The sequence below is a fragment of the Musca domestica genome, unplaced genomic scaffold, assembly GCF_030504385.1.
Source record: "Musca domestica strain aabys unplaced genomic scaffold, Musca_domestica.polishedcontigs.V.1.1 59, whole genome shotgun sequence".
In the NCBI taxonomy this organism is placed as follows: Eukaryota; Metazoa; Arthropoda; class Insecta; order Diptera; family Muscidae; genus Musca; species Musca domestica.
The window spans coordinates 970761-994953 of record NW_026712362.1 but is presented as its reverse complement, the minus strand read 5'-3'; the positions used below and the strand labels follow the sequence as shown (position 1 = coordinate 994953).

Below are 24193 nucleotides of genomic sequence, written 5' to 3'. Positions count from 1 at the left end.
TTCTTAGATTATGCAAAAGAGATCTCCTTATAAATTTATTAAGTTTTTGTGTTAAAGACATTCAATGAATATTCTCAGGAAATGCTATTTTCTGCTCAATTTGGACTAAATGAGGCCTCAGCGTAATATATTCTATCAAGTAGTTCAACATCAGTTGGAATACCATATAAATCTGAGGTAGTTAGAAGTCAAAAGAAGTGTAGTTTGATATAAACCAAAAATAGTTTGATATCAACAAAACGTAGTTTGACATCAACCAAAAGTAGTTTGATATCAATCAGAAGTAGTTTGATGCGAAAGGGGGCTGTTTGATACCAACATGAAGTAGTTTGATATCGAACAGGAGTAGTTTGATGCCAAAGGGAGCTATTCGATATCAACTGAAAGTAGTTTGACATCAGATAGAGGTAGTTTGATGTCAAACAGAAGCAGTGTCATACCAGTCAGAAGAAGTTCGATATTAACCAGAAATAGTTTGATGTCAAACAGAAGTAGTTTGATGTCAAACAGGAGTAGTTTGATGCCAAAGCGAGTAGTTTGAAGCCAACCTGAAGTAATTGCATGTCAAGAAATTGGTTCGTGAATTGGTTTGACATCAACTGGATATTGTATGATACTAAAGGAGACAGTTTGATATTAACCTGAAGTAGTTTGATGTCAACAGAAGTAGTTTGATGCCAAAGGGAGCTGTTTAATATTCATTGAAAATAGATTGACATCAACCAATCAGAAGAAGTTCGATATCAATCACAAATAGTTTGATGTTGTATAATACTAAAGGCGGCAGTTTGATATCAACATGAAGTACTTTGATGTCAAGCAGAATTAGTTTGATGCCAAAATGAGCTATATGATATCAACTGAAAGTAGTTTGACATCAGCCAGAGGTATATTGATGTCAGACAGAAGCAATATCATACCAATCAGATGAAGTTTGATATCAGCCAGAAATAGTTTGATGTCAAACAGACGGAGTTTGACATTAAAGGGAGTAGTTTGAAGACAACCAGAAGTAATTGGATTTCGAAAAAAGTGGTTAGTTAATTATTTAAAAAAAAACCATCGACGAGTTTGGAGCTAACTTCCGGTAGTCTAATTACCCTATATGGTAGTTTGATGCAACAGAATGAAGTTTGATGATTGATTTGATGTTGCTTGACTGAAACAAAAGCAGATTGATTGCAATATAAAAGACACCTAAGCCAAATCTAATGAAGTCTGAAACCAAATTCGTATAGTTTGATCACATACATGGTAGTTTGATGCAACTAAATGAAGTTTGATGACTATTTATTGTAGTTTGAGGCAAATAAAAACTGTTTGATGGTTGTTTTAAGGAGGCCTAATACGAAACTAACGCTGTTTGAAATCAACTTAAAGTAGTTTGATGCAACTAAATGAAGTTTGATGACTTTTTATTGTGGTTTGAATCAAGTGATGAATATTTGATAATTATTTTTAAAGACACCTAATAGGGATCTATTTTAATTTGAAATGATGTGAATCTAGTGCGGTTTGAATCCTACTTCGAGATGTTTATTCCTTCTTCATGGTATTTTGCAGCAACTGAATGAAGTTTGATGACTTCTCATTGTAGTGTTAGTCAAGTAGAGAAAAGTTTAATAGTTATTTAAAGGGAGCCTAATATTAATCTAATGCGTTTTTAAACCAACTTCATGTAGTTTGATCGCTCATTGTGGTTGTTTGAAGCCACTGAATGAAGTTTGATGACTTCTCAATACAGTTTGAATCCAGGGAAGAGTGTTTCATAGCAATTTAAAATATGCCTAATACGAATCCAAGCTGTTTGAAACCAAGTTCAAGTAGTTTGATCTCTCTTCATAGTAGTTTGATGCAACTGAATGAAGTTTGATTACTTTTTACTGTGGTATGAGTCAAGGGAAGAACGTTTGACAGCAATTCTAAAAATGCATAATTCCAATCTAATGCATTTTGAAAATAACTTTCAGTGGTTTGATCACCCCATGTGGTAGTTTGAAGCAACTCAATGAAGTTTGATAATTTCTAATTGTAGTTGGAGTCAAGTAAAGAAAGTTCGAAGGTAATCGAAAGGGGGTCTAATACGAATCTAGATTAGTTTGAAATGAAATATTATTGGTAATGGAAAGTAAGAGGGCTTGAGAATAATTTAGACCATCCTCCATGGTGGTTTGAAGTAACATATTGACGTTTGATGACTCCTTCCTTTAGTTTGATGCAACTAAAAGAAGTTTTATAGCAATTTAAAACATGTGTGATACAGGTCTAGGTTTATTTCGTCATCTAAATTCGTGGGTTCTTGGGTACCATGCGGTTTGACTTTATCTTCAAGTAGTTCAATCGCCTTCGAAAGTAGTTTGATACAACTAATGGAAGTTTGATGTCTCCTCCTTGTAGTTTGATTCAACTACGAGAAGTTTGATTGCGATTTAAAAGACATCCAAAGCGAATCTAGGTTAATTTGAAGTGTAAATGATGACAATGAACCCTAGACTGCAAATGCCGGACAGTTATGCTTTTTTCTTCAAAATGAAAAGACTTTTTCATAATCATGTCTTCCTCATATTTTTTTTCGCGATAATCATAACGCTGGAAATTGTTCATCCACTTCCTGCTCTCAAAATTCTGTGAGAATTTTGTTTCTCCACAAATTATTGTCACATTACCGTTGCCATTATCTCTTCGCTTGCTTCCATCTTTCTTCAGAACTACAGCTTCATACCTTTTTCCACAAACCATCCAACTTTCCATGCTTCGAAACGGAAGTGTTCTATTGAAATATTCTTGCTGTACATGATAGAATTTCTTCATCATTTCGAGAAAAAAAATCTGCTTTGCGGTTTTGCAAAAAAAGAAATTAAATACGCTTTGTATTTGCAAAAATCTTGAAACGAGAAAAAAAGCAACAAACTGAAAATCTCGCAGAATGTAATTTAAACTTTTAGCCTTAAATAAAGTTCCCAGGCTGATGATGTTTGTGGAGCAAAGCAAATAAGTCGTCAGCTACTAAAGATTCTCAAGAATTTTTTTTATTTATTTCGCATAGACAACTATGCAAACAACTACCAGGAGGAATGGTGGGGAATGGATGGACGGACAGACATATGAATGAATAAACCGACCGACCGAACGAAACGGAACATCACAGACTTTAGTGCGATGAAAGCGGTTAATGAAGATGATATCGAATAACGTGGAGAAAAGCGTAATGTAATGCCATAATTACCAACCAACAGAAATTTTAGCCATGTTACCATGGCCGCCACAGAAAAAAACAGCAACACAAAACAAAAGTAGCTGCTGTCTAACCGCAGAATGTTACTTTCAGATTGTTGGCATATTCTCTCATTTTACGGGATATATAATTTTCATTTTTTTGTCATAAAAAGTCTTGGATTTGTAACAGCCAATGTGTGATAGAATTTAATTGAGGATTATTTTGGGAAAGACCTGGTATAATTCAGGAAGTTGGAAACTGTAACAAAAAAAAAAAAAAAAAGTTCCGGTCCTTACACAAAATTTATTAAAAATTCTACGATCTCTCTTGGTCTCTTGGTCCTTGAAACAAATTCTTTAAAAAAATCTCGAATCTTCGTCCTTGAAAAAAATGCTTAAAAATCTTTAAGAAATCCAGGATTATTGGTCTTTTTACCCAAGAAAAAAAATCCTTGAAAAAAAAAAAACTTAAAAAACCCCGATTTTTTGTCTCCTGAAAATCTTAAAAATCTCAAATCTTCGCCCTAGAAAAAAATGATTAAAAAATTCTTTAAAATGTCCACGATTGTTGGTATTTTGACCCATGAAAAAATTCTTTAAAAAATCCAAGATTTTTGGTCATTTGACCTTTGAAAAAAAAATCTTTAAAAAATCAGGATTTTTGGTCCTTGAAAAAAAAACCTTAAAAAAAACCCCAGATTTTTGGTCTCCTGAAAAAAAATCTTAAAAAAATCCATCCACGATGAAAAAACTGCAACCAACTTCAGACTGCTGTCATTTCTAACCAACGATTATTGGTCTTTTGACCCATGAAAAAATTCTTTAAAAATCCAGGATTATTAGTCATTTGGCCCTTAAAAAAATCTTTAAAAAATTAAAAAATCCAGAATTATTGGTCCTTGAAAAAAAACTTAAAAACGCCCGATTTTTGGTCTCCTGATAAAAATCTTAAAAAATCCCTTTGACCCTTGAAAAAATCTTAAAAAAATCCAGGATTATGGGTCCCTAAAAAATCAAGATATTTGGTCTCATGAAAAAAAATCTTAAGAAAATCAAAGATTAGTGGTCATTGAAAAAAAAAAAAAAAAATAAAAAATCCTAAAAAAAAATCTTAAAAAATCCATCCACGATGAAAAAACTACAACCAACTTCAGACTGCTGCCAGTTCTACGCCACGATTACTGGTCTTTTGACCCATTAAAAAAAATCTTTTATAAATCCAGGATTTTTGGTCATTTGACCCTTGAAAAAAAAAATCTTTAAAAAATCCACGATTATTAGTCCCTGAAAAAATTAAAGAAAATAAGAATTTGGTCCTTAAAAAAATTAAAAAAAAAAATTTCGTCCTTGAAAAAAAATCTTTAAAAAATCCACGATTATTGTTCTATTGGTCCTTGAAAAAAAATCTTTAAAAAATCCACGATTATTGTTCTATTGGTCCTTGAAAAAAAATCTTTAAAAAATCCACGATTATTGTTCTATTGGTCCTTGAAAAAAAATCTTTAAAAAATCCACGATTATTGTTCTATTGGTCCTTGAAAAAAAATCTTTAAAAAATCCACGATTATTGTTCTATTGGTCCTTGAAAAAAAATCTTTAAAAAATCCACGATTATTGTTCTATTGGTCCTTGAAAAAAAATCTTTAAAAAATCCACGATTATTGTTCTATTGGTCCTTGAAAAAAAATCTTTAAAAAATCCACGATTATTGTTCTATTGGTCCTTGAAAAAAAATCTTTAAAAAATCCACGTTTATTGTTCCATAGGTCCTTGAAAAAAATTCTTTAAAAAATCCACGCTTATTATTCTATAGGTCCTTGAAAAAAATTCTTTAAAAAATCCACTCTTATTATTCTATAGGTCCTTGAAAAAAATTAATTAAAAAATCCACGATTATTGTTCTATAGGTCCTTGGAAAAAATTATTTAAAAAATCCACGAACAATAACCGTGGATTTTTTTAAGAATTATTTTCAAGGACCAATAGATCCGTAATCCTGGATTTTTTAAAGATTTTTTTTTTTCAAGGACTTATAGAAAAATAATCGTAGATTTTTAAAAGAAATTTTTGAAGGACCTATAGAACAATAAACATGGATTTTTTAAAGAATTTTCTTCAAGAACCAATAGTACAATAATCGTGGATTTTTTAAAGATTTATTTTTCAAGGACCTATAGAACAAAAATCGTGGATTTTTTTAAGATTTTTTTTTCAAGGACCTATAGAACAATAATATAGGTCCTTGGAAAAAATCCCTGAAAAAAAATGAAAAAAAAAAATAAAAATTTTATGCTAGAAAAATAAAATTCTTAAAAAAATTTACGGTTATTGTACTATAGGTCCTTGAAAAATCTACGATAATTGTTCTATAGGTCCTTGAAAAAAAAAATTAAAAATCCAAGATTATTGTTCTATAGGCCCTTGAAAAAAATTCTTTAAAAGTCCACGATTATTGTACTATAGGCCCTTGAAATAAATTGTTTAAAAAATCTAAGAATATTGGTCTGTTTGTTGGTCTTTGAAATTTTTTTGTCTTTTGGTCCTAAAAAAAACTGGTCCTTGAAAAAAAAATCTCAAAAAAATTCTAGTCCTTAGAAAAAATTCAAGTTCCATTTTGGAATCCAAATCCAGAAAATTTGCTTTCCTCTCAGGCCTTTTGGGTTTTTCCCCACCTCCTTCAAATTTTATTTAAATTTTTAATCAAAGGCATTGGTTCTCCAAATGGTTTACTATCATAAAAAATCTAATATCAAATTGTTAAAGAAATGCTTTTAATTTTTTTTACAATCTATTATTGTCGCACCATTTGTTTATTCTATTCAATGTTAGATTTACGTTCGCTTCGATTCACTTCACTTTGAACCACCTCAGACTTAACCTTGACAAAGAATCTTAATACTTTAATTCTCATTCAGAAATACCTCTTTACATTAAACAATATAAAAAATCTATTTGCAAAAAGCCGAAACAAAACGAAACCTCCATCTTGAACATCATGTGAATAATGTTGTTTGTTGGCTATCATTTATTGTTTTCTAAGCTTTGTGGAGATTCTTCACAAAAAAAAAAAAAAAAAAACATTTTTAAAATACAAAGTATAAACTTCAATTGTTTTATTGTTTGTTTGAATTGTGATTTTTTTTTTTTTGAAAAATGATGATGATGATCACCGTCATCATTGAAACTGTTGCTCTATGAAGGTTTTGTTTGTATATTTTTGTAATAAATTTAATTCTTTCAAATTTTTTCAACTACTGCATTAACATTTGCCATCTTGATTTGTTTGGTATTCGGATTTTTGTTAATGAAATAAACCAAAATACCACTTTTTTGGGTTTTTTGATTAATTGCCCGCAGATGTACAGAAATGTTATTGACTCTTGTTTGACTAGTAGTGACGGGTAAGCCAAATATGCAGAATTATTCATGAATACTAATTTTCAGTTTGATTTGAAATCCGTCTCAAAGTGGTAATTGAAACCCATCTGTATTTAGTTTGAATCAATCAAATCCATCTTGAAGTAGTTTGACACCAACACAATCAATCTGCAAGTAGTTTGATTCCAACTGCATAATTCTGAAAGTAGTTTGATACCAGCTATAGAAGTTCGATAGCAGTTTGAAATTATTTTTCGTCCATCTGGTGCAGATATTCTATTCTGATACCAATTAAATAAGCACGGACAGTTTCTACAATATTTCGATACGACCTCATCTCTCTGAAAGTAGTTTGATACCACCTAAAGAAGTTTGATACCAGATTCAAATATTTCGCTAGCTTGAAAATGAACTATTTTCATAGCACTTTAATATCACAACATATGTTGACATTATTACAAAAAGTTCGATACGACTGCATTTCTTCGAAAGTAGTTGTTTGATACCACCCACAGAAGTTTGACGCTAGTTTGAAGGTGTCTGAAATTATATGAATGTAGTTTTCCGTCATCTTTAGGAGTTGGACAGTAATTCCACTACCAACTGCATCTATCTGAAAGTAGTTTGACGCCAACTAAAGATGTTTGATGCTAGTTTGATGGAGTTTGAAACTATTTGGAAGTATTTTTTTTTTTTTTGGTCATCTGATGCAGATGTAAAGTACCTGAACTATTCTGATTGCAACTTAATAAACGTGGACATTTTCTAAAATAAGTCGATAAATCTGCATCAATCTGAAAGTAGTTTGATTCCAACTGCATTTGTCATAAAGTTGGTTTGATCCTAATTTGATAAAGTCTGAATTGATTTGGAAGTAGTTTTCGTTCATGTGGAACAAATGGAAAGTATCTGAACTATTCTGATAGTCGTTAGCTACCACAATAAATGCTTATAATATCATTCGATACGGTTGCATTTGTTTGATATAACCTGAAGATGTTTGTTGCTAGTTTGAACTAATGTAGTACCTAGTAAGTAAACCACTCTCACAGCGCATGATGACAAAATGTATGTCAATATTTTGGCAAAAGACTTCATACTTCTCCTTATCTCTCTAAAAGTAGTTTGATACCACCTAAGGAAGTTTGAAGCTAGTTTGATAATCTCTGAAGTCGGAATGCCGTTTGAAGTCATGTGGAAAAGTTGGACACTAACTCAATCATTTTCATTTAATGCCAATAAAAGTAGTTCGATACGAACTTAAGAAGTTTGATGGAGTTTGAAATTATTTGGAGTAGTTTGTTGGCCTTCTGGTGCAGATGGAGAGTACCTGAGCTATCCTGATAGCGACTTAATAAACACTGACATTTTCTAAAATTGTTTGAGATGACATCGTTATCTCTCGAAAGTAGTTTGATACCATCTGGAGAAGTTCGATGCACGTTTGATCTAATCTAGTAACTGAAGAATTATCATAGCATTTATTGTCACAATGCATGTTGACATTAGGTAGGAAAAGTTCGATTGAACAGCTTCTCTCTGAAAGTAGTTTGATGCAACCTAAAGAAGTTTGAAGCTATTTTAATGGTGTCTGAAGTTATGTGAATGCAGTTTGCAGTCATCGCGAGACGTTGGATAGTAACTCTACAATTTTCATTGCAGTTCAATGCCAAATAAAACAAAAATATCAATTGATTGTTTGCCAAAGTAGTTTTGGCCGTCTGATATTAGTTTGATTGAGTCTTAAATAATTTGGAAGTAGCTGGCGGCCATCACAAGCAAATGGAAATTAACTGACCTATTTTGACAAGGCCATATTTCGATACAACTACATCTCTCAGATAATAGTTTGATACCACCTAAATAAGTTTGATGCTAGTTTGAATCGATTTGCAAATGGTTTGATGCCAAGTTTGATTAAGTCCTTCGGAGCTGTTACAAAGTAACTGACTATTCTGAAGACTACTTGATGCCATATGAAACACTGACTCCATTTGCAGGTAGTGTGAAACCAACTGCATCTTTCTGAAACTAGTTTGATGCCAACTACTGTGGTCTGATGGTAGTTTGATGGACTCGAACGTTATGTTAAGTGATTTGTTTTGATTGCCGGTTAATACCACATAAAAGGCTGTATCTGTCCAAAGTAGTTTGATACCAACTTCATTCTTCTGAAAGTGATTTGATGCCGTCTTTAGTCGTCCGCTACTAGTTTGAGTGGGTCTGAGATTATTTCATAGTTGTATGAAATCATCGGATACATTTGGACAGCAACTGAGTAATTCTCTTGACAGTTTAATCCCACATAAAATATTCCTGATGAGATCCGTAGGAACTGGCAGTGGCAGTTTAGGTGTGTCAAAAATCATTTGGATGTAGTTTAAAGTCATCTGGCTCAGTTCAATGGCAACTTTACCACATAGGATGTAATTTCGGCAGTCGTTTATTTTATGTTCGATGGCAACTATTAATAGTTTGACATGACCTATGGTTTTATGGAAGCTCAGGCGGGGCAGTGGCTTCCGACTGAAGCAATTTTTGTGCCTGAAATCGTTTTTAAAGTAGTTTGAAGCCATTTTAGGAGTATACGGTGTCATTTCAATGTCAACGGTAGTAGACTATTTTAAGTGAAACAAATTTGAACGAAGTTAAAGCTGTTGAAAGATTGTTTGGCACAAGCTAAAGTTGTTTGACAGAAGTTCGATGACAACTAATAGTAGATGGGTAGAATTTGACTTCATTCGAGACAGTTGGATGCAAACTGAAGCAAAGTTTTTTGGTTTGATTCAGACTATACTGGTTTGATGCTAGTTGGATCTCAACCAATTGCGGTTGCATTGGAACTAGAATCATCTGGAAGCATTGCTAGATTATCTGGGAAAGTTGGATATCAAGTAAATCAAATTTTGGTAGTTTGATTCAAACTAAAGCTGTTTGGCAGAAGTTCGATGGTAGCCATTATTAGTTAAATGTGGTATATCTTGACTTCATAGGAGGTCTTTTGAAAACAGCTTGATCCCTCGGAGAAGCTTGGTTAGTTTGATCCAATCTACAGTGGTTGGATGCTAGTTCGATGCTAGCCAATAGCGGTTTGATAGGACCTAGAGTCATTTGAAAGTATTTTTGAGATCACCTGGGGAAGTTGGATATCACCGGAAGCAAAATTTGCTAGTTTGATTCAAACTAGAATTGTTTGACAGAAGTTCAAAGACAACTAATGGTAGTTTGCTGTGACTTCGAATTATTGGGATGTATTTTTACTTTACACTGGGTTTTTAGGAAGTAGTTTGATCCCAGCTGGCAGCAGCTGCATTAGTTTGTTGAAAACTACAGTGGTTTGAAGCGAGTTCGAAGTTAGACAATATCGGTTTGATGGGACCCAGAGTCATTTGAAAGAATGTTGAGATCATCTGGGGACTGTCGGACACAAACTGAATCAAATTTTACAAGTTTTATTCAAACTGCCAAGGTTTGACAGAAGTTCGAAGACCTCAAATAGTAGTTTGATGGGGCCCAGAATTAATAGATGTGTTTTGACTTCGTCTGGCTTTTTTTTTCAAAAAGTTTGATACCAACGCCTCAATACTTAGTAAGTTTGATCCAAACTATAGTGGTTTGATGCTGGTTCGATAGCAACCAATAGCTGTTTTGAAGTAGATAGCATTGTTTTAGAAGCATTTTAAGCTCACCTTGGGCGGTTGGATGCTATGTGCAGCAAACTTGATTCAAACCTTCGTTGTTTGATGGCAGTTCAATGACAAGTAATAGTAGTTTAAGGGGGCATAGAATTGTTTGGATGTATTTTGACTTCGTCTGGGGATTTTTGATATCAAGCTAAACACTATGCCATGAGTTTGACAAACTTCAGGGTATAAAGACACATTTTTTATAAGAGTTTGATACCAGGTTTGATGTCAAACCAAAAAATAGTAGCTTGATAGGCCGAAGGAGACATAGGCGGTTCGATTGAAATCAAGCAGTATACAATGAGTTAGACAAAGCAGTATACAATGAGTTAGAGACATTTTTATACCCTAAGAAGACTATTTAAGTTTGACAGACCCAAGGTTGAAAAGGCAGTGGGATTGTAGGTTTGACGTCATAATAAGCACTATTAGCTTGACAAACTTAAGAAAATACAGGTAGTTTGATGGCACGTTTGTTATATAAAGAGTTTTATAAGACTGAGGGTACAAAGGAAGTTTGATGCTAGGTTTGATATCAAACCAAGCGCACCTTTTACATTTGGCTGCTGTTGGAGCTGGTTCGGCCCTATTGCTTATACCCAACTTTTCCGAATTCTCTATTTTTCATATCGAACATGTTTTAATGCCAGGTTTGATATCCAACCAAGCGCTATCTAATGAGTTTGGCTGCTGTGGGAATGGGTTCGACACCTAGAAAAATCTGTTATACCCAATTAAAAGCGTTTAATAACTTTCCCAAATTCATATCAAACATGTTCGATGTTCACTAAATGTTGCATTTTATTTCTAATACCTCAAAGTTTATTTACTTCAGCTAATAAAAATTCCAAGCAAAAGTCTTATTTTATTTCCCCACAAACTTTCATTTTCCGTTTCTATTAAAAAACTACTTCACATTTTTGCAATGACATACGAGTGCCTTGCTTTCAGTTTTGTGATTTGTCTCATTCACAAAGACCTTTATGGTGGGCCTTTTTTCCACTTGATTATTTTTCAAAAGCCGAACCCATCCCCTTTAATGTTTTCCCTTTTAACTTCGGGTTGCATGAAATTTAATTCATGTTTATGCCCTGCCATGCCATGCCGTGTCATTATCATAAACTTGTTGCTCATTTAGTTTAAACTACTACTACCGACTGCTGCAATGGCGGTTAGTTTAACTGCTGCTGCTGCTCTTTTTCTTTCAAAGAAATAATAAAAAAAGTGGTAGTTAAGTTAAGGTCTTCTTTTATTTCTTTCTTTCGTATTTTTGCAACCTAGAGATGGGCAAACAATGAGCTTCTGAACTTTCCCATTAACTCAAGCATAGCGAAGAGATGAATGCGTGAGAATCGCCAGACAAAAGACGTTTTAAAGACTGCATTTAGCATTAAATGCAAGCATAACAAAAAAAATTAAAAATAAACCTTAAGACCTTAAAATGGGATTAATTTCGCATAGCGAATTCAAAGAGGGGTAGGGGGAGATCTGCACTAAATTAAAACATTTTTCTTTGCCGTAGAAAAGTTATGAGGGGGATATATTAAATGGAGAATAATCTCTTAATGATTGGAAGATATTCATTTTATGTTTTTGTTTTTCTTTTCTTTTTTCCAGATGGCACCTTCGATGAGGAGAAAATCAACGAAGACAAATTGCAAAAGGAAATCGATACCATTGAATACATTGACAAGTAAGTACCACAGTTATTTGCAAGGAACATATTTTTTTTTAACTGGTTTGAATGAAATATAAAATAATTGTGATTTTTTATTGCTTACAACCTGTATGAGTTTGATTCGATCTTCAGACATTTAATTTTTTTCAATAAATTTGATGTGGTTTAAGGGGGTTTGAGTAAAATTATGGCTGTGTAATACTAAGCCACATCATAGAGGAAAAGTTCGATATCATACAAGTTTGAAAGCTCCTACATACACATCGAACAATTATAATTTGAAAATGCTGCAAAAATTTACAATAATTTTTTTTGGTTACGATGTGTATTGAATTACATAGAAACATGGATTCGGCTGACATCGTTTGCTGGTACCAATATCCGGTTATATATATTTTATAAAAATTTTTTAATACCAATTTTGTTGTTGACATCACAGCAGGACAGTTTGATGTTGATAAAAAAAATTGTGGCTGATATAATCCTGGATTTTTATTTTTTTAATACAAATTTGAAGGATATTAACATCTAGAATTATGATTTTTTATTGAGAACCTGCAGGCCATGAGGTCCAATATTTTTAAAGAAAAAGTTCGGAAATTTATTCTACAAAAAAAAAAAAATAATAAATAAATAAATAAAAAATACAGAGTCAGCCTTCAGGTTGGCGTTAATTTCAATTGGATATTCAAACTTTATGGATATTATCATCTGAAATTATGATTTTTTATTGAGAACCTGCAGGCCTTGAGGTCCAATATTTTTAAAGAAAAAAGTTCGGAAATTTATTCTACAAAAAAAAAAATAAATAAATAAATAAAAAATTAAATACAGAATCCTTTGGGTCAGCCTTAGGTTGGCGTTAATTTCAATTGGATATTCAATCGTTATGGATATTTACATCTAAAATTATGACTTTTTATTGAGAACCTGCATGTCTTGAACTCCAATATTTTTAAAGAAAAAAGTTCGGAATTTTTTTGTACAAAAAAAAAAAGTAATAATAAAATATACAGAGTCCTTTGGGTCAGCCTCAGGTTGGCGTTAATTTCAATTGGACATTCAATCTTTATGGGTATTATCATCTGAAATTATGATTTTTATTGAGAACCTGCAGGCCTTGAGGTCCAATATTTTTAAAGAAAAAAGTTCGGAAATTTATTCTACAAACAAAAAAAAAAAATAAATAAATAAATAAAAAAAAATGAAATACAGAATCCTTTGGGTCAGCCTTAGGTTGGCGTTAATTTCAATTGGATATTCAATCGTTATGGATATTGTCATCTGAAATTATGATTTCTTTATGGAGAACCTGCAGGCCTTGAGGTCCAATATTTTTAAAGAAAAAAGTTCGGAAATTTATTAAAAAAAAAAAAAAAAAAAACAAGTAAAAAAGCTGTAAGTTCGGCCGAACTGAACTTTGAATACCCTCCACCATTTGGAACAAATTTGGCAATTCTCAAAAACAATAAAATCCGTTAAAAATTCTGTTAAAATCTTAAAAATACAGAATGTAGCTATTATATTAGGGCCCATACGACCACAGGAACCAGCGTAGGTAACATTTGTTATAAGCCATTACAATATTCAAATGCGAAACTTAAAAAAAATCTGTTATAATGTCGATAAAATCAAAATACCCGATATCGGGAGGTACCTATATGTGGGGGCTATACGAAGACGTGGACCTACATGGCTCATTTTCTGTCTTACGATATAGTATCCATTACGAACTTTAAATACGAAATTTGAAACAATTCCGGTAAATAATGTCTCTAAAATCATCAAAATACCGAATATCGGGGGGGGTACCGTTATATGGGGGCTATACGAAGATGTGGACCTACATGGGCCATTTTAAATACCAAAAGTTCTGCAGACATAATACACATTTGAGTAAATTTTTATCAATCCACATAATTTCGTTCGGAAGCTAGAGTGACTTCCACAGATGGATAGACGGACGGACATCGCTAAATCGACATAGAATTTTATGCTGATCAAGAATATATAAAATTTATGGGGTCTAAAATGTATATTTCGAGGTGTTACAAACGAAATGACAATCTCAAATACCCTCTATACTATGGTGGAGGGTATAAAAATTCAGAAACCTTGAAGTCGAGTTTTGTTTTTCAAACAAAATTTCCTTCAGATTTTCTTTCGCAGACTCTTAGGTCGGAGTTTTAGGAAATCTTACAGATCGAGGTTTTTATTGATTTAATTATGGTAGTCGTAATTATGCTGACCTCAAAAGAAAGCTACATCGTCAATTTTTGGTAACTTTGAGGAGAGGTATGACTTTCAGTTTTATGGATCTTAAAGCAGAACTTAACCCAGATTTTTTTGGGTGAATCAAGGAGATTTGCAAGATAAAATGGATTCTTGTGGATCCTCATTGTGCATTTCGTAGGGATTTTCAAGAAGGCATAGGGATCATGCGAACTTTGTCATGAATTATTAATTATCATCTACGAGAATTTAACTTGGATTTCTAGAATATTCAGGTGAACGATAATTTGACCTTTCGGATTTAAAAAAAAATTAAAGGACAACTGAGGTATGGATTTTGGATGGATCTTCAAGGAGAGATGACATGGATTTTTAAAGATATTCTAGAAGAAGAACTATAACCTAATTTTTTATTTAAATACGATAGTCATCATTTTAAGGACCTCAAAGGAAAGCTACAATGCCAATTTTTGGAAAATTTGAGGAGAGTTATGACTTTCAGTTTTATAGATCTTAAAGCAGAACTTTACCCAGATTTTTAAGGTTAATCAAGGAGATCTGCAATGGAGATTTTTAATGATTTCCAAGAGAATTCAAACATGGATTTTTAAGGCTTACATAGCCTAGATATATCATTTGATGTGGCCAAAACGTACCACAAAAAAGCACGGTTTTAGAACTTAGTTTTTTTTTCTGGGTCAAATCCGTTTCAGGACATTCGGAGTCGATCTAGGATTGCCCGGATATATATCATTTGATATGACCAAAAAGTGCCTAATCAGAATCAAGGCTTTAGAGCTTAGGATTTTTTTCTGGGCCAAATCCGTTTCAGGACATTCGGAGTCGATCTAGGGTTAGCCGTCCGTCCATATAGCTGGCTGGCTGGTGCGCACGATAACTGTCGAAGGGAGTATTCGATTTGATCCAAATTTGGCACATCGTAATTTTTTTTTGTTAAACTTAGATCCGAACCCGATGGACAACATCGGTCCACCTCTTTCTGGTAGCTTTCCCACAAAAGGTGGCAATTTTCAAAAAAAAAAAAAAATATTTTACTGCACAGAAAGCAAAAGGCTGGCCCGATTTTGCTCCAACTTTGCAAATCCTAACATTTGCATCAGTGCTAGGTCAGGTGCGAAAATGGACAATATAGCTGCTCTCCATCCAGTACCTCCCCCAAAAGGGTCAATATTTTAAATAATTGTAACTCTTATAAAATGTGATCCGATTTTCTTCAAATTACACACATCAACATATTTTTATTAACCCAAGGTCTGGTGTAAAGATGGGATATATCGGTCCACTCCTTGTGGCACCTCCCCCACACACGATCGACATTTTTAATATCCCTGAAGCTCATCAAACGCAAAATTAACATCAGATTCCATTCAGACGTGGCACATCTCCATATTTTTATCAACACAAGATCTGTTATAAAGATGGTAGAGATCGGACCATTTTTTCTGGTACCTCCTCCACAAAGGGTCAAAGTTTTGAATAACCAAAAACGATTATTAAATCCGAAATAAGTATCCGGTTCTCTTCATATTTCACACATCCCAATATTACTCCTAACACAAGATCTGTTGTGTAGATGGAATATATCGGTCCACTCCTTCTGGCACATTCCCCCTCAAAGGGTTGAAATTTTGAATATTTATGAAGCTCATAAAATGCGAAATTAATATCCGATTCAATTCAGACTTGGGACATCTTAATATTTCTATCAACACAAGATCTGATATAAAGGAGGTAGAGATCGGACCATTCCTTCTGGTACCTCCCCCACAAAGGGTCAAAGTTTTGAATAACAAAAACTTTTATAAAATCCGAAATAAGCATCCGGTTCTCTTTATATTTCACACATCCCATTATTTCTCCTAACACAAGATCTGTTGTGAAGATGGGATATATCGGCCCTCTCCTTTCGGTACCTCCTCCACAAAGGGTCAAAATTTTTTAATATCCATGAAGCTCATAAAATGCGAAATTAATATCCGATTCCATTCCAGACTTGGCACATCTGAATATTTCCATCAATACAAAATGTGTTATAAAGATGGTAGATATCGGACTATTCCTTCTGGTACCTCCCCCACAAAGGGTCAAAGTTTTGAATAAGAAAAACTTTTATAAAATCCGAAATAAGCATCCGGTTCACTTTATATTTTACACATACAAAAATTTTGCTGTTCTGCTGATCTGTTGTGAAGATGGAATATATCGGTCCACTCCTTCTGGCACATTCCCCCTCAAAGGGTCGAAATTTTGAATATTTATGAAGCTCATAAAATGCGAAATTAACATCCGATTCCATTCCAGACTCGGCACATCTCAATATTTCTATCTACACAGGATCTGTTATAAAGACGGTAGAGATTCGACCATTTTTTCTGCTACCTGCCCCACATAAGGTTCAAGATTTTGAATAACGAAAACTTTTATTAAATCCGAAATAAGCATCAGGTTCTCTTTATATTTCTGGCATACAAATCTTTTTGCTAACACAAGATCTGTTGTGAAGATGCTATATATCTGCGAACCCCTTCTGGTACCTCACCCACAAAGGGTCACAATTTTTCAATACTTTTATCGGAAGTCAAAATATTTGAAAATAATCGTACAATGGCTGAGGCTATACATCTGTCGGCAAAACCGACCGATAATTTTTTACTTGTTTTTTAATTCTTTAATTAGCCTATTTTTGGAGGAACATTTTTACTGAACCTATATTATTTTTTCTGTGATGTTTTTTATTTTTTTTTGAGCTTTTTTCTCAGACCGCCACACTCTTTGAGAACAGAAAAATAGAAACCCAGATATCATCACTTTTACATTGATTTCCAAAAACAAGAAACTCTCCCCACCTCTACCTTGTCTTCTCTTCTTGAACCATTACAAGCCAAATGCAAATTAAATTTCGATACTTCACCATTCCCAACTTTAAATAAATAAATTCACCTGACATTTAGCCCAACACGTTTTCGATTGGTTTTTATGTTTTTTTTTCTTTCGTGAGGCAGCTGAAAAACGAAATTTCAAATAAAAGTGAATTGAATTTAAATAAATAATCAAATTCTCTCACATTTGGGCACCACTACCTAAGAAGCAGAAGTCTATAATTTTTTTCGAATCTCTTTTCAATAAAAGGGGTCATTGGTTTTGTTGACAAAGTTTTTTTTATTTTTAATTTTTTTCTATTTGATTTTTTTTTTATTTTTCTTGGTTTTTGGCCAGAAACATGATCTGTCAAACGGCTGGCTTTGTTACCCTTCCGATTTCGCTTTTTATGTTCGGCGCCTGGTATGCTTTTAAATGTTGGCAAATCGTATAGCTTCTTTACAAAACTGGTTATTGTTTTCTTTTCGGATTGTGTGGGTCATCTTCGTTTTGATTTTTCTGTTTTAAAATTATTGATTTGGCTGTGGTTTCGATATTTCTTTATTTCCACGAATTTTGGGAAAGAAATCACACACACACACACATACGACGAAATTTATTAGTTCCAATTAAATTATTTAATATTTCATCTCAGAGTGATGTCTCATCTCCATGGCTATCTAATCAAACAGGTGTAACCAGGTGTCATTACCAGGGGTTTTGTTATGCGATCATCAGATAATGATAATTATAGACTTTAAATAACACAGCTTGGGGCTGTAAGTGATTAAGATGCTTAATCATACAAAATTGACATGCGATGAAGGTTTTCTATAAAATTGGACTTTTTTCATTAAATTTTTCTATTTTAAGGTTGATCCTAAGTTTTTGAGCCTTTAAAAGCCTTCCAAGGACAGAAAACTTCCTAGAGTTCATTTAGAAAAATAGACTTTTTTTTAAGTCTTAAGTTAGCTTCAACGATCGCTCCAAAACAAAAGACTTAAGACACAAACGCTGAATAGCACAACAACGCACCATTTTCGATTTTTGGAAAGGAGGGTATATTAACTTTGTCATTCCATTTGTAACATCCTTAAATATTCGTCGTAGACCCCATAAAGTATATATATATATATATATATATATATATATATATATATATATATATATATTCATAATCAGCATAAAATTCTAAGTCGATTTAACGATGTCCGTCTGTCTGTCTTTCCGTCTGTCTGTTTTTCCGTCTGTCTGCTGAAATCACGATGCAGCCCACATTATTTGACGCCAAAATTTAGCAGAGCAATTTGTATTGTGTCTAGAATGGTTGGTATTGAAAATGTGATATATAGCAGTCCACGTTCTGGTATAGTCCCCATATAACGGTACCTCCCGATATTCGGTATTTTGATGATTTATGCCACATTTTTTCACGGATTTCTCTGAAAATTGGTATTTTTAGGTCATAACGGGTCCCTGTGCGTGTGACTAAACATTGCATGTATAAGTCCGCGTTTTGATATTGCCCTCATATAAAGGTACCTCCCGATATTCGGTGTTTTGATTATTTTTGTCACATTTTTCTAAGGATTTGTCCAAGAATTAGTATTTGTAGGTCATAACGGGTCCCTGTGCGTGTGGCTAAACATTGCATGTATAAGTCCGCGTTTTGATATTGCCCTCATATAAAGGTACCTCACGATATTCGGTATTTTGATTATTTTTATCACATTTTTCTAAGGATTTGTCCAAGAATTAGTATTTGTAGGTCATAATAGGTTCTAGCTCCAGTGACGGAACATTGAATTTATAGGTCCACGTTTTGGTATAGTCCCCATATAACGGTACCTCCCAATATTCGGTATTTTGATGATTTTTGACACATTTTATCACGGATTTGTCTGAAAATTGGTATTTGTAGGTCATAATGGGTTCTAGCTCCTTTGGCGAAACATTGCAGGTGTAGGTCCACGATTTGGTATAGCCCCCATATAACGGTACCTCCCGATCTTCGGCATTTTAATGGTTTTTGCCACATTTCTCCTAATGTTTCCTTTACCCTAAGGTGGAGGGTATTAAAACTTAATGCCCGGCCCGGCCAAACTTAATGTTTTTTACTTGTTGAAGCTAGAATCCTGAAATTCGGCACAAGGGTCTGACTTGGTGCCTAGGCGTGTGATAAGGCTGGGTTTTTGGAATTTCGTACTAAAAGGGTACGAAAAGTCCTAAAATGTACTAAAAAGTGAATACTCAGTATTGGTCAAACGAAATGAGTTGGAGTTCTAAAATTTGGAATGAAAGTCACTAATGGAGTGCAGGTTAGATGTAACAAAGGATTTTTGGAAATTCGAACTCTAGGGTTACGAAAAGTTCCAAAATGGTACTAAACTTCTAAAATGTTACCATTTGGTATTATGTGAACAGATTGAGCTAAAAAACTTGAGATTTAGTATGGAAATTAGGGTTGGAAATTTTGTATTGGGGACCCTGTTGGTAGCAGGCTTGTGCTAAGATTAGAGGTTTTTGAAATGTGTACCACAAGTGTACGAAAAGTACTAAATAGTACCATATTTCGTAAAATATCAGGTCAAGTATGAATATAGTACTAAATTTGGAACAGTTTGATTTAGGGTGAACGGATAAAGCTGGAACTTTGAAATTATTTATTGGTGTATTGGCTGTTGATGGGAGGTTTGTCATAAAGAGGTGGTTTCGAAAATATTACTAAAAATGTACGAATAGTACTAAATAGTACTATTTTTGCAACAATTCAGTATTGCTCTATCTGTTCACCGATAGATAGTGCATGCAGTTTAAAATTCGGTGTTAGGGTCGTTGTTTATATGTTGCCCGGTCATATGGAGTTGATTTTGGAAATGTGTACAATATTTGTACGAAAAGTACTAAATGGTACTAAATTTGGTATTGAGTGAAGGAATAGAGCTGGAATCCTCAAATTTGATATTGAGGTCTCTGTTGGTATCTGGAATAGATATATGGAAGAGGTTTTGGAAGGGGGTACATGGTGAGATAAAATAACTGCAACAAAGTCAAGCGCCATGATTTTTACATTTTTTGTTAAGTTTAATTGAATGAGGGCAAAAATGTCGGAAATAGCTTAAAATGTTAGAATAAGTTTAGATTTGTTCGAATTGCTCACCTTTGGCACGAATTCTGTCCTTCAAACGGCGCTTGCTTGAAGTGCCAACCTTGCTTTCCAAAATACTCCAGACACAATAGTCCAACGGATTGGTATCCGGAGATTATGGTGACCATTGTGAGCTGGAAATGAAGAGAGAAACCTCATTTTGTAACCATTCTTCTGAGTCCTGTTGGAATGTCCAAGGTCTGCGGCCAAAATGTTTGCGTACCCTCCAGAATATTTTCGCGATAATATTCGGCATTTATTCTGCTGCCACGGTCGATTAATACGAGTGGAGAGCTACCATCGGCTGTTACCAAAAGCCCTAAATAGTACTGTATTTGGAACAATATGGTATTGAGTTCTTGCTGTTTGAAATCCTAATTCAGGCCGACAGGAGAACTCAATTCAGCCTGGCTGAAGAGGGCAAGAGTACTTCACTTTGTGAATAGAAGCCTTTTGATAAGTGTTCGATGAATATAAGGCCTTTCACAAGTATTCTAGGCATAGACCATAGGTCATCCACAGGTCTTCTTTTGGTAGAAGAGGTTTTTAGAGGTTGTCTGAATCGAAGACTTTCCAGTGAGTTTCTACTGACAGATGACCATTCATCAAATTTTCAAGTGATAGAAGGGCTACCAAAGGCCTTCTAGTGATAAATTATCTTTCTCAAGTCTTCTTTGAATAAAAATCTCTCCAGAAGGCCTCTCACAGGCCATATGCCGATATCAGATCTACATCAGGTCAAGTATGAATAAGGCCTTCTAGTGATAAATTATCATTCTCAAATCGTCTTTGAATAAAAATCACTCCAGAAGGCCTTTCACAGGCCATATGCCGATATCAGATCTACATCAGGTCAAGTATGAATATAAGACCCCTCACAGGTATTCTGGGGATAAATTACCATTACCATAGGGATATTTCAATTTGTGAATTAAATACTTTTGATAAGTGTTCAATGTATAGAAGGTCTTTCATAGGTCTTCTATAGGCTGGTCATCCACGGGTCTTCTTTTGGTGTAAGAGTTCTTTAAAGGGTTTAGTGGTTAGAAGGCCATCCACAGGTTTCCAAGTAAGAGAAGGGCTTCCAAAGGTCTTCTATTGCTAGATAACCATTCTCGAGTCCTCTATGAATAAAAATCTCCCAGGAAGGCCTCCCGCATGTCATATGAAGATAACAGATATACATCAGGTATTTCATCAGGTATACCTATGAATAGATGGCCCTCCACAGGACTTCTGGCCATAAACTACCACCAATTTGTGAATAGAATACTTGTGATAACTGTTCAATAGATAGAAGGTCTTTCATAGGTCTTCTATAGGCCGGTGATGACCATCCACAGGTTTCCAAGTGAGAGAAGGGCTTCCAAGGGCCTTCTATTGCTAGATGACCATTTTCGAGTCCTCTATGAATAAAAATCCCTCCAGAAGTCCTCCTACAAATCATATACCGATAACAGATTCTCATCAGGTCACCTATGAATAGATGGCCCTCCGCATATATTCTGGGGATAAAAAATCTTCAACAAGTCCACTAGCGATGGAAGACCTTTAGGAAACCTCAAAAACGAAAAACTTAAGACACAAACTCTCTTCTCCTAATGATAATTAAATAAAGCTGAGTGGCATAACAAATTTGTAAATGACATTAGCGAAATAAATAAAAACACAATGCCATCGTCGATTTTGCTAAGAAATATTTATTACGACACTGAGACGTCATAATAATACATAATTTCTTTCAGAAACCAAAAATAAGGAAAACAAATTTAAATAACAAAAGATTATTTTTATGATTGTTTACGATTTTCGCAAAGAGTTTTTTTTAACTTCAAAATACCATAAAAAACGTCCAATATAAATCAGCATTTTTATGCAAAAAGGCTATTATCCATGCTTTATTAATGCGATTGCTGGGCAAAAACAAAAAAAAAAAATAGCGAACAAATGCAATGCCCAACTCCATTGGCAGATATTTAACGGGTGCTAAATATTCAACGAACGTTTTGAACTACGGCTACTGATCGAAGGAGGAAAAAAAAAACGACACAAAACGCTATATTGCCAACCAGCGAAAAAATTATGGGTGTGAAAAATATTTAGTTAACAAAACAAAAGACTTAAGACACAAACATTTTATGCGGCCATTAAAATGATCAACACCAAATATATTTTTGAAATGCTTTTTTTCTTCTGACTTTAATTTTATATTTTTGGTGGTTTGATAAAAGCCATTGTTGTTGCTGTCAGTTTATTGCAATACTTCATTTTTTTCCAGATTGGAAAAAAAAACTCCCATTGTTTCGCAGCTTTTGTATGGCGGGGTAGCTGTGCATGGCATAATAAATTTAATAACAAAATTGTAATTATTGCTATGAGATTGGGGGGGGGGGGGGGGGGTAAAGTGCTTTTGTTTTGGCTGCCAAATGGGTTAACCATAGCGTATATTGTTGAGGTGTTGATGAATCACATAATTATAACAAATTATGTTGTGAAATTCGGTGGAGACAATGGAATTGAAAGACATGTTACAAAAACCTAGAAATCAGCCATGAAAAATGGGTTTGACGTATTGAAAATGTATTCTTCTAATGTCTATCTCTGGAAGAACAGAGAAAGGGGCGATTTTAGAAAAAAGAACCTACAAGCTAGGATTCTAATTTTTATTGTATATAGTGGAAAGCCTTAAAAAATCTGAACGAAAATTGCTGTTGAAGCAAGTCCTTGAAAAAATACTCACTGTTTGATGATAGCATCGAAAAAAAATCTTCAAAAATCCACCAAAAATATTTGAAAAAAGGAGTTGTAAAAAAAATCTACGATGATAAATAAATAAATAAATAATAATAATAATAATAATAATAATAATAATAATAATAATAATAATAATAATAATAATAATAATAATAATAATAATAATAATAATAATAATAATAATAATAATAATAATAATAATAATAATAATAATAATAATAATAATAATAATAATAATAATAATAATAAGAAAAAAACTAACATTCATTGGAGGTCCTAAAAAAACACAATTTGTTAAATTTGACAAAAAATGTTTAATAAAATTCTCATACATCGCACCAAATTTTCAGATTTTCCAGGTTTGATATATTATTAAATTTTTTCCTATCCCACCAAGAATAAAAGGAAAATGTGTATCTTTTGCATCAAAAAGTTCTCAAAATCTTTCATTTCGAAGTTTACCGAAGAGGATATTAGTAAAACCATTGGATAATGGACCCACATCCAATTTTTCTGTCCAAAACTATTTTTACGCCGACAGTGTCCTTTTTATCAAATTGCGGGATTCCAGCTCTATCCCAACACTCAACGGCATATTTTGTGGCATTTAACAATTTTCCTACGTTCATCGTACGTAATTCCAAAACCACCTCCTTCTCTCCAATACAAAAACCAACAGTTATATCCACATCGAATTTCAGCATTTCAGCTCTATCCCTTTACCCAATACCAAATTTAGTACTATTTAGTACTTTTCGTATAAGTCTAGTACAGATACCAACAGAGGCCTCAATATCAAATTTCGAGATTCCAGATCCATTCTCAATACCAAATTGTACCACATATAGTTCTATTTAGTACTTTTCGTACAATTATAGTAAATATTTTCAAAACAATCCTCATATCCCAACATCAGATAGCAATAGTGACCTTAATATCAAGTTTCAGGATTTTAGCTATATTCCCTTACCCAATGCTGAATTCAGTACTATTTAGTAATTTTCGTACAATTGTAATACACATTTTCAAAACAACCCTCATACCTCAATTTCACATACCAACAGAGACCTTAATATCAAAGTACAGGATATAACCTCTTTACTTTCCCCATTACCAAATTTAGTACCATTTAGTACAATTATTGTACACAATTCCAAAACCACCTTCATATCTCAATTCCGGATACCAACAGTGACATCCATATTAAATTTCAGAAATTCA

The 24193-nt window shown here is 33.4% G+C and overlaps 1 protein-coding gene across 6 annotated transcripts in view; it reads left to right on the top strand.

Annotated features, from left to right (window-relative positions):
- LOC101889943 (tight junction protein ZO-1) overlaps nucleotides 1-24193 on the top strand; it is a 342065-nt gene that overhangs the window by 140427 nt on the left and 177445 nt on the right. For all 6 annotated transcript variants that reach the window (XM_059129003.1, XM_059129001.1, XM_059129000.1 and 3 more), the window contains exon 2: nucleotides 11898-11973. In XM_059129003.1, coding sequence (XP_058984986.1) covers nucleotides 11898-11973 — 76 coding nt within the window. The remainder of the gene's footprint in view (nucleotides 1-11897; nucleotides 11974-24193) is intronic.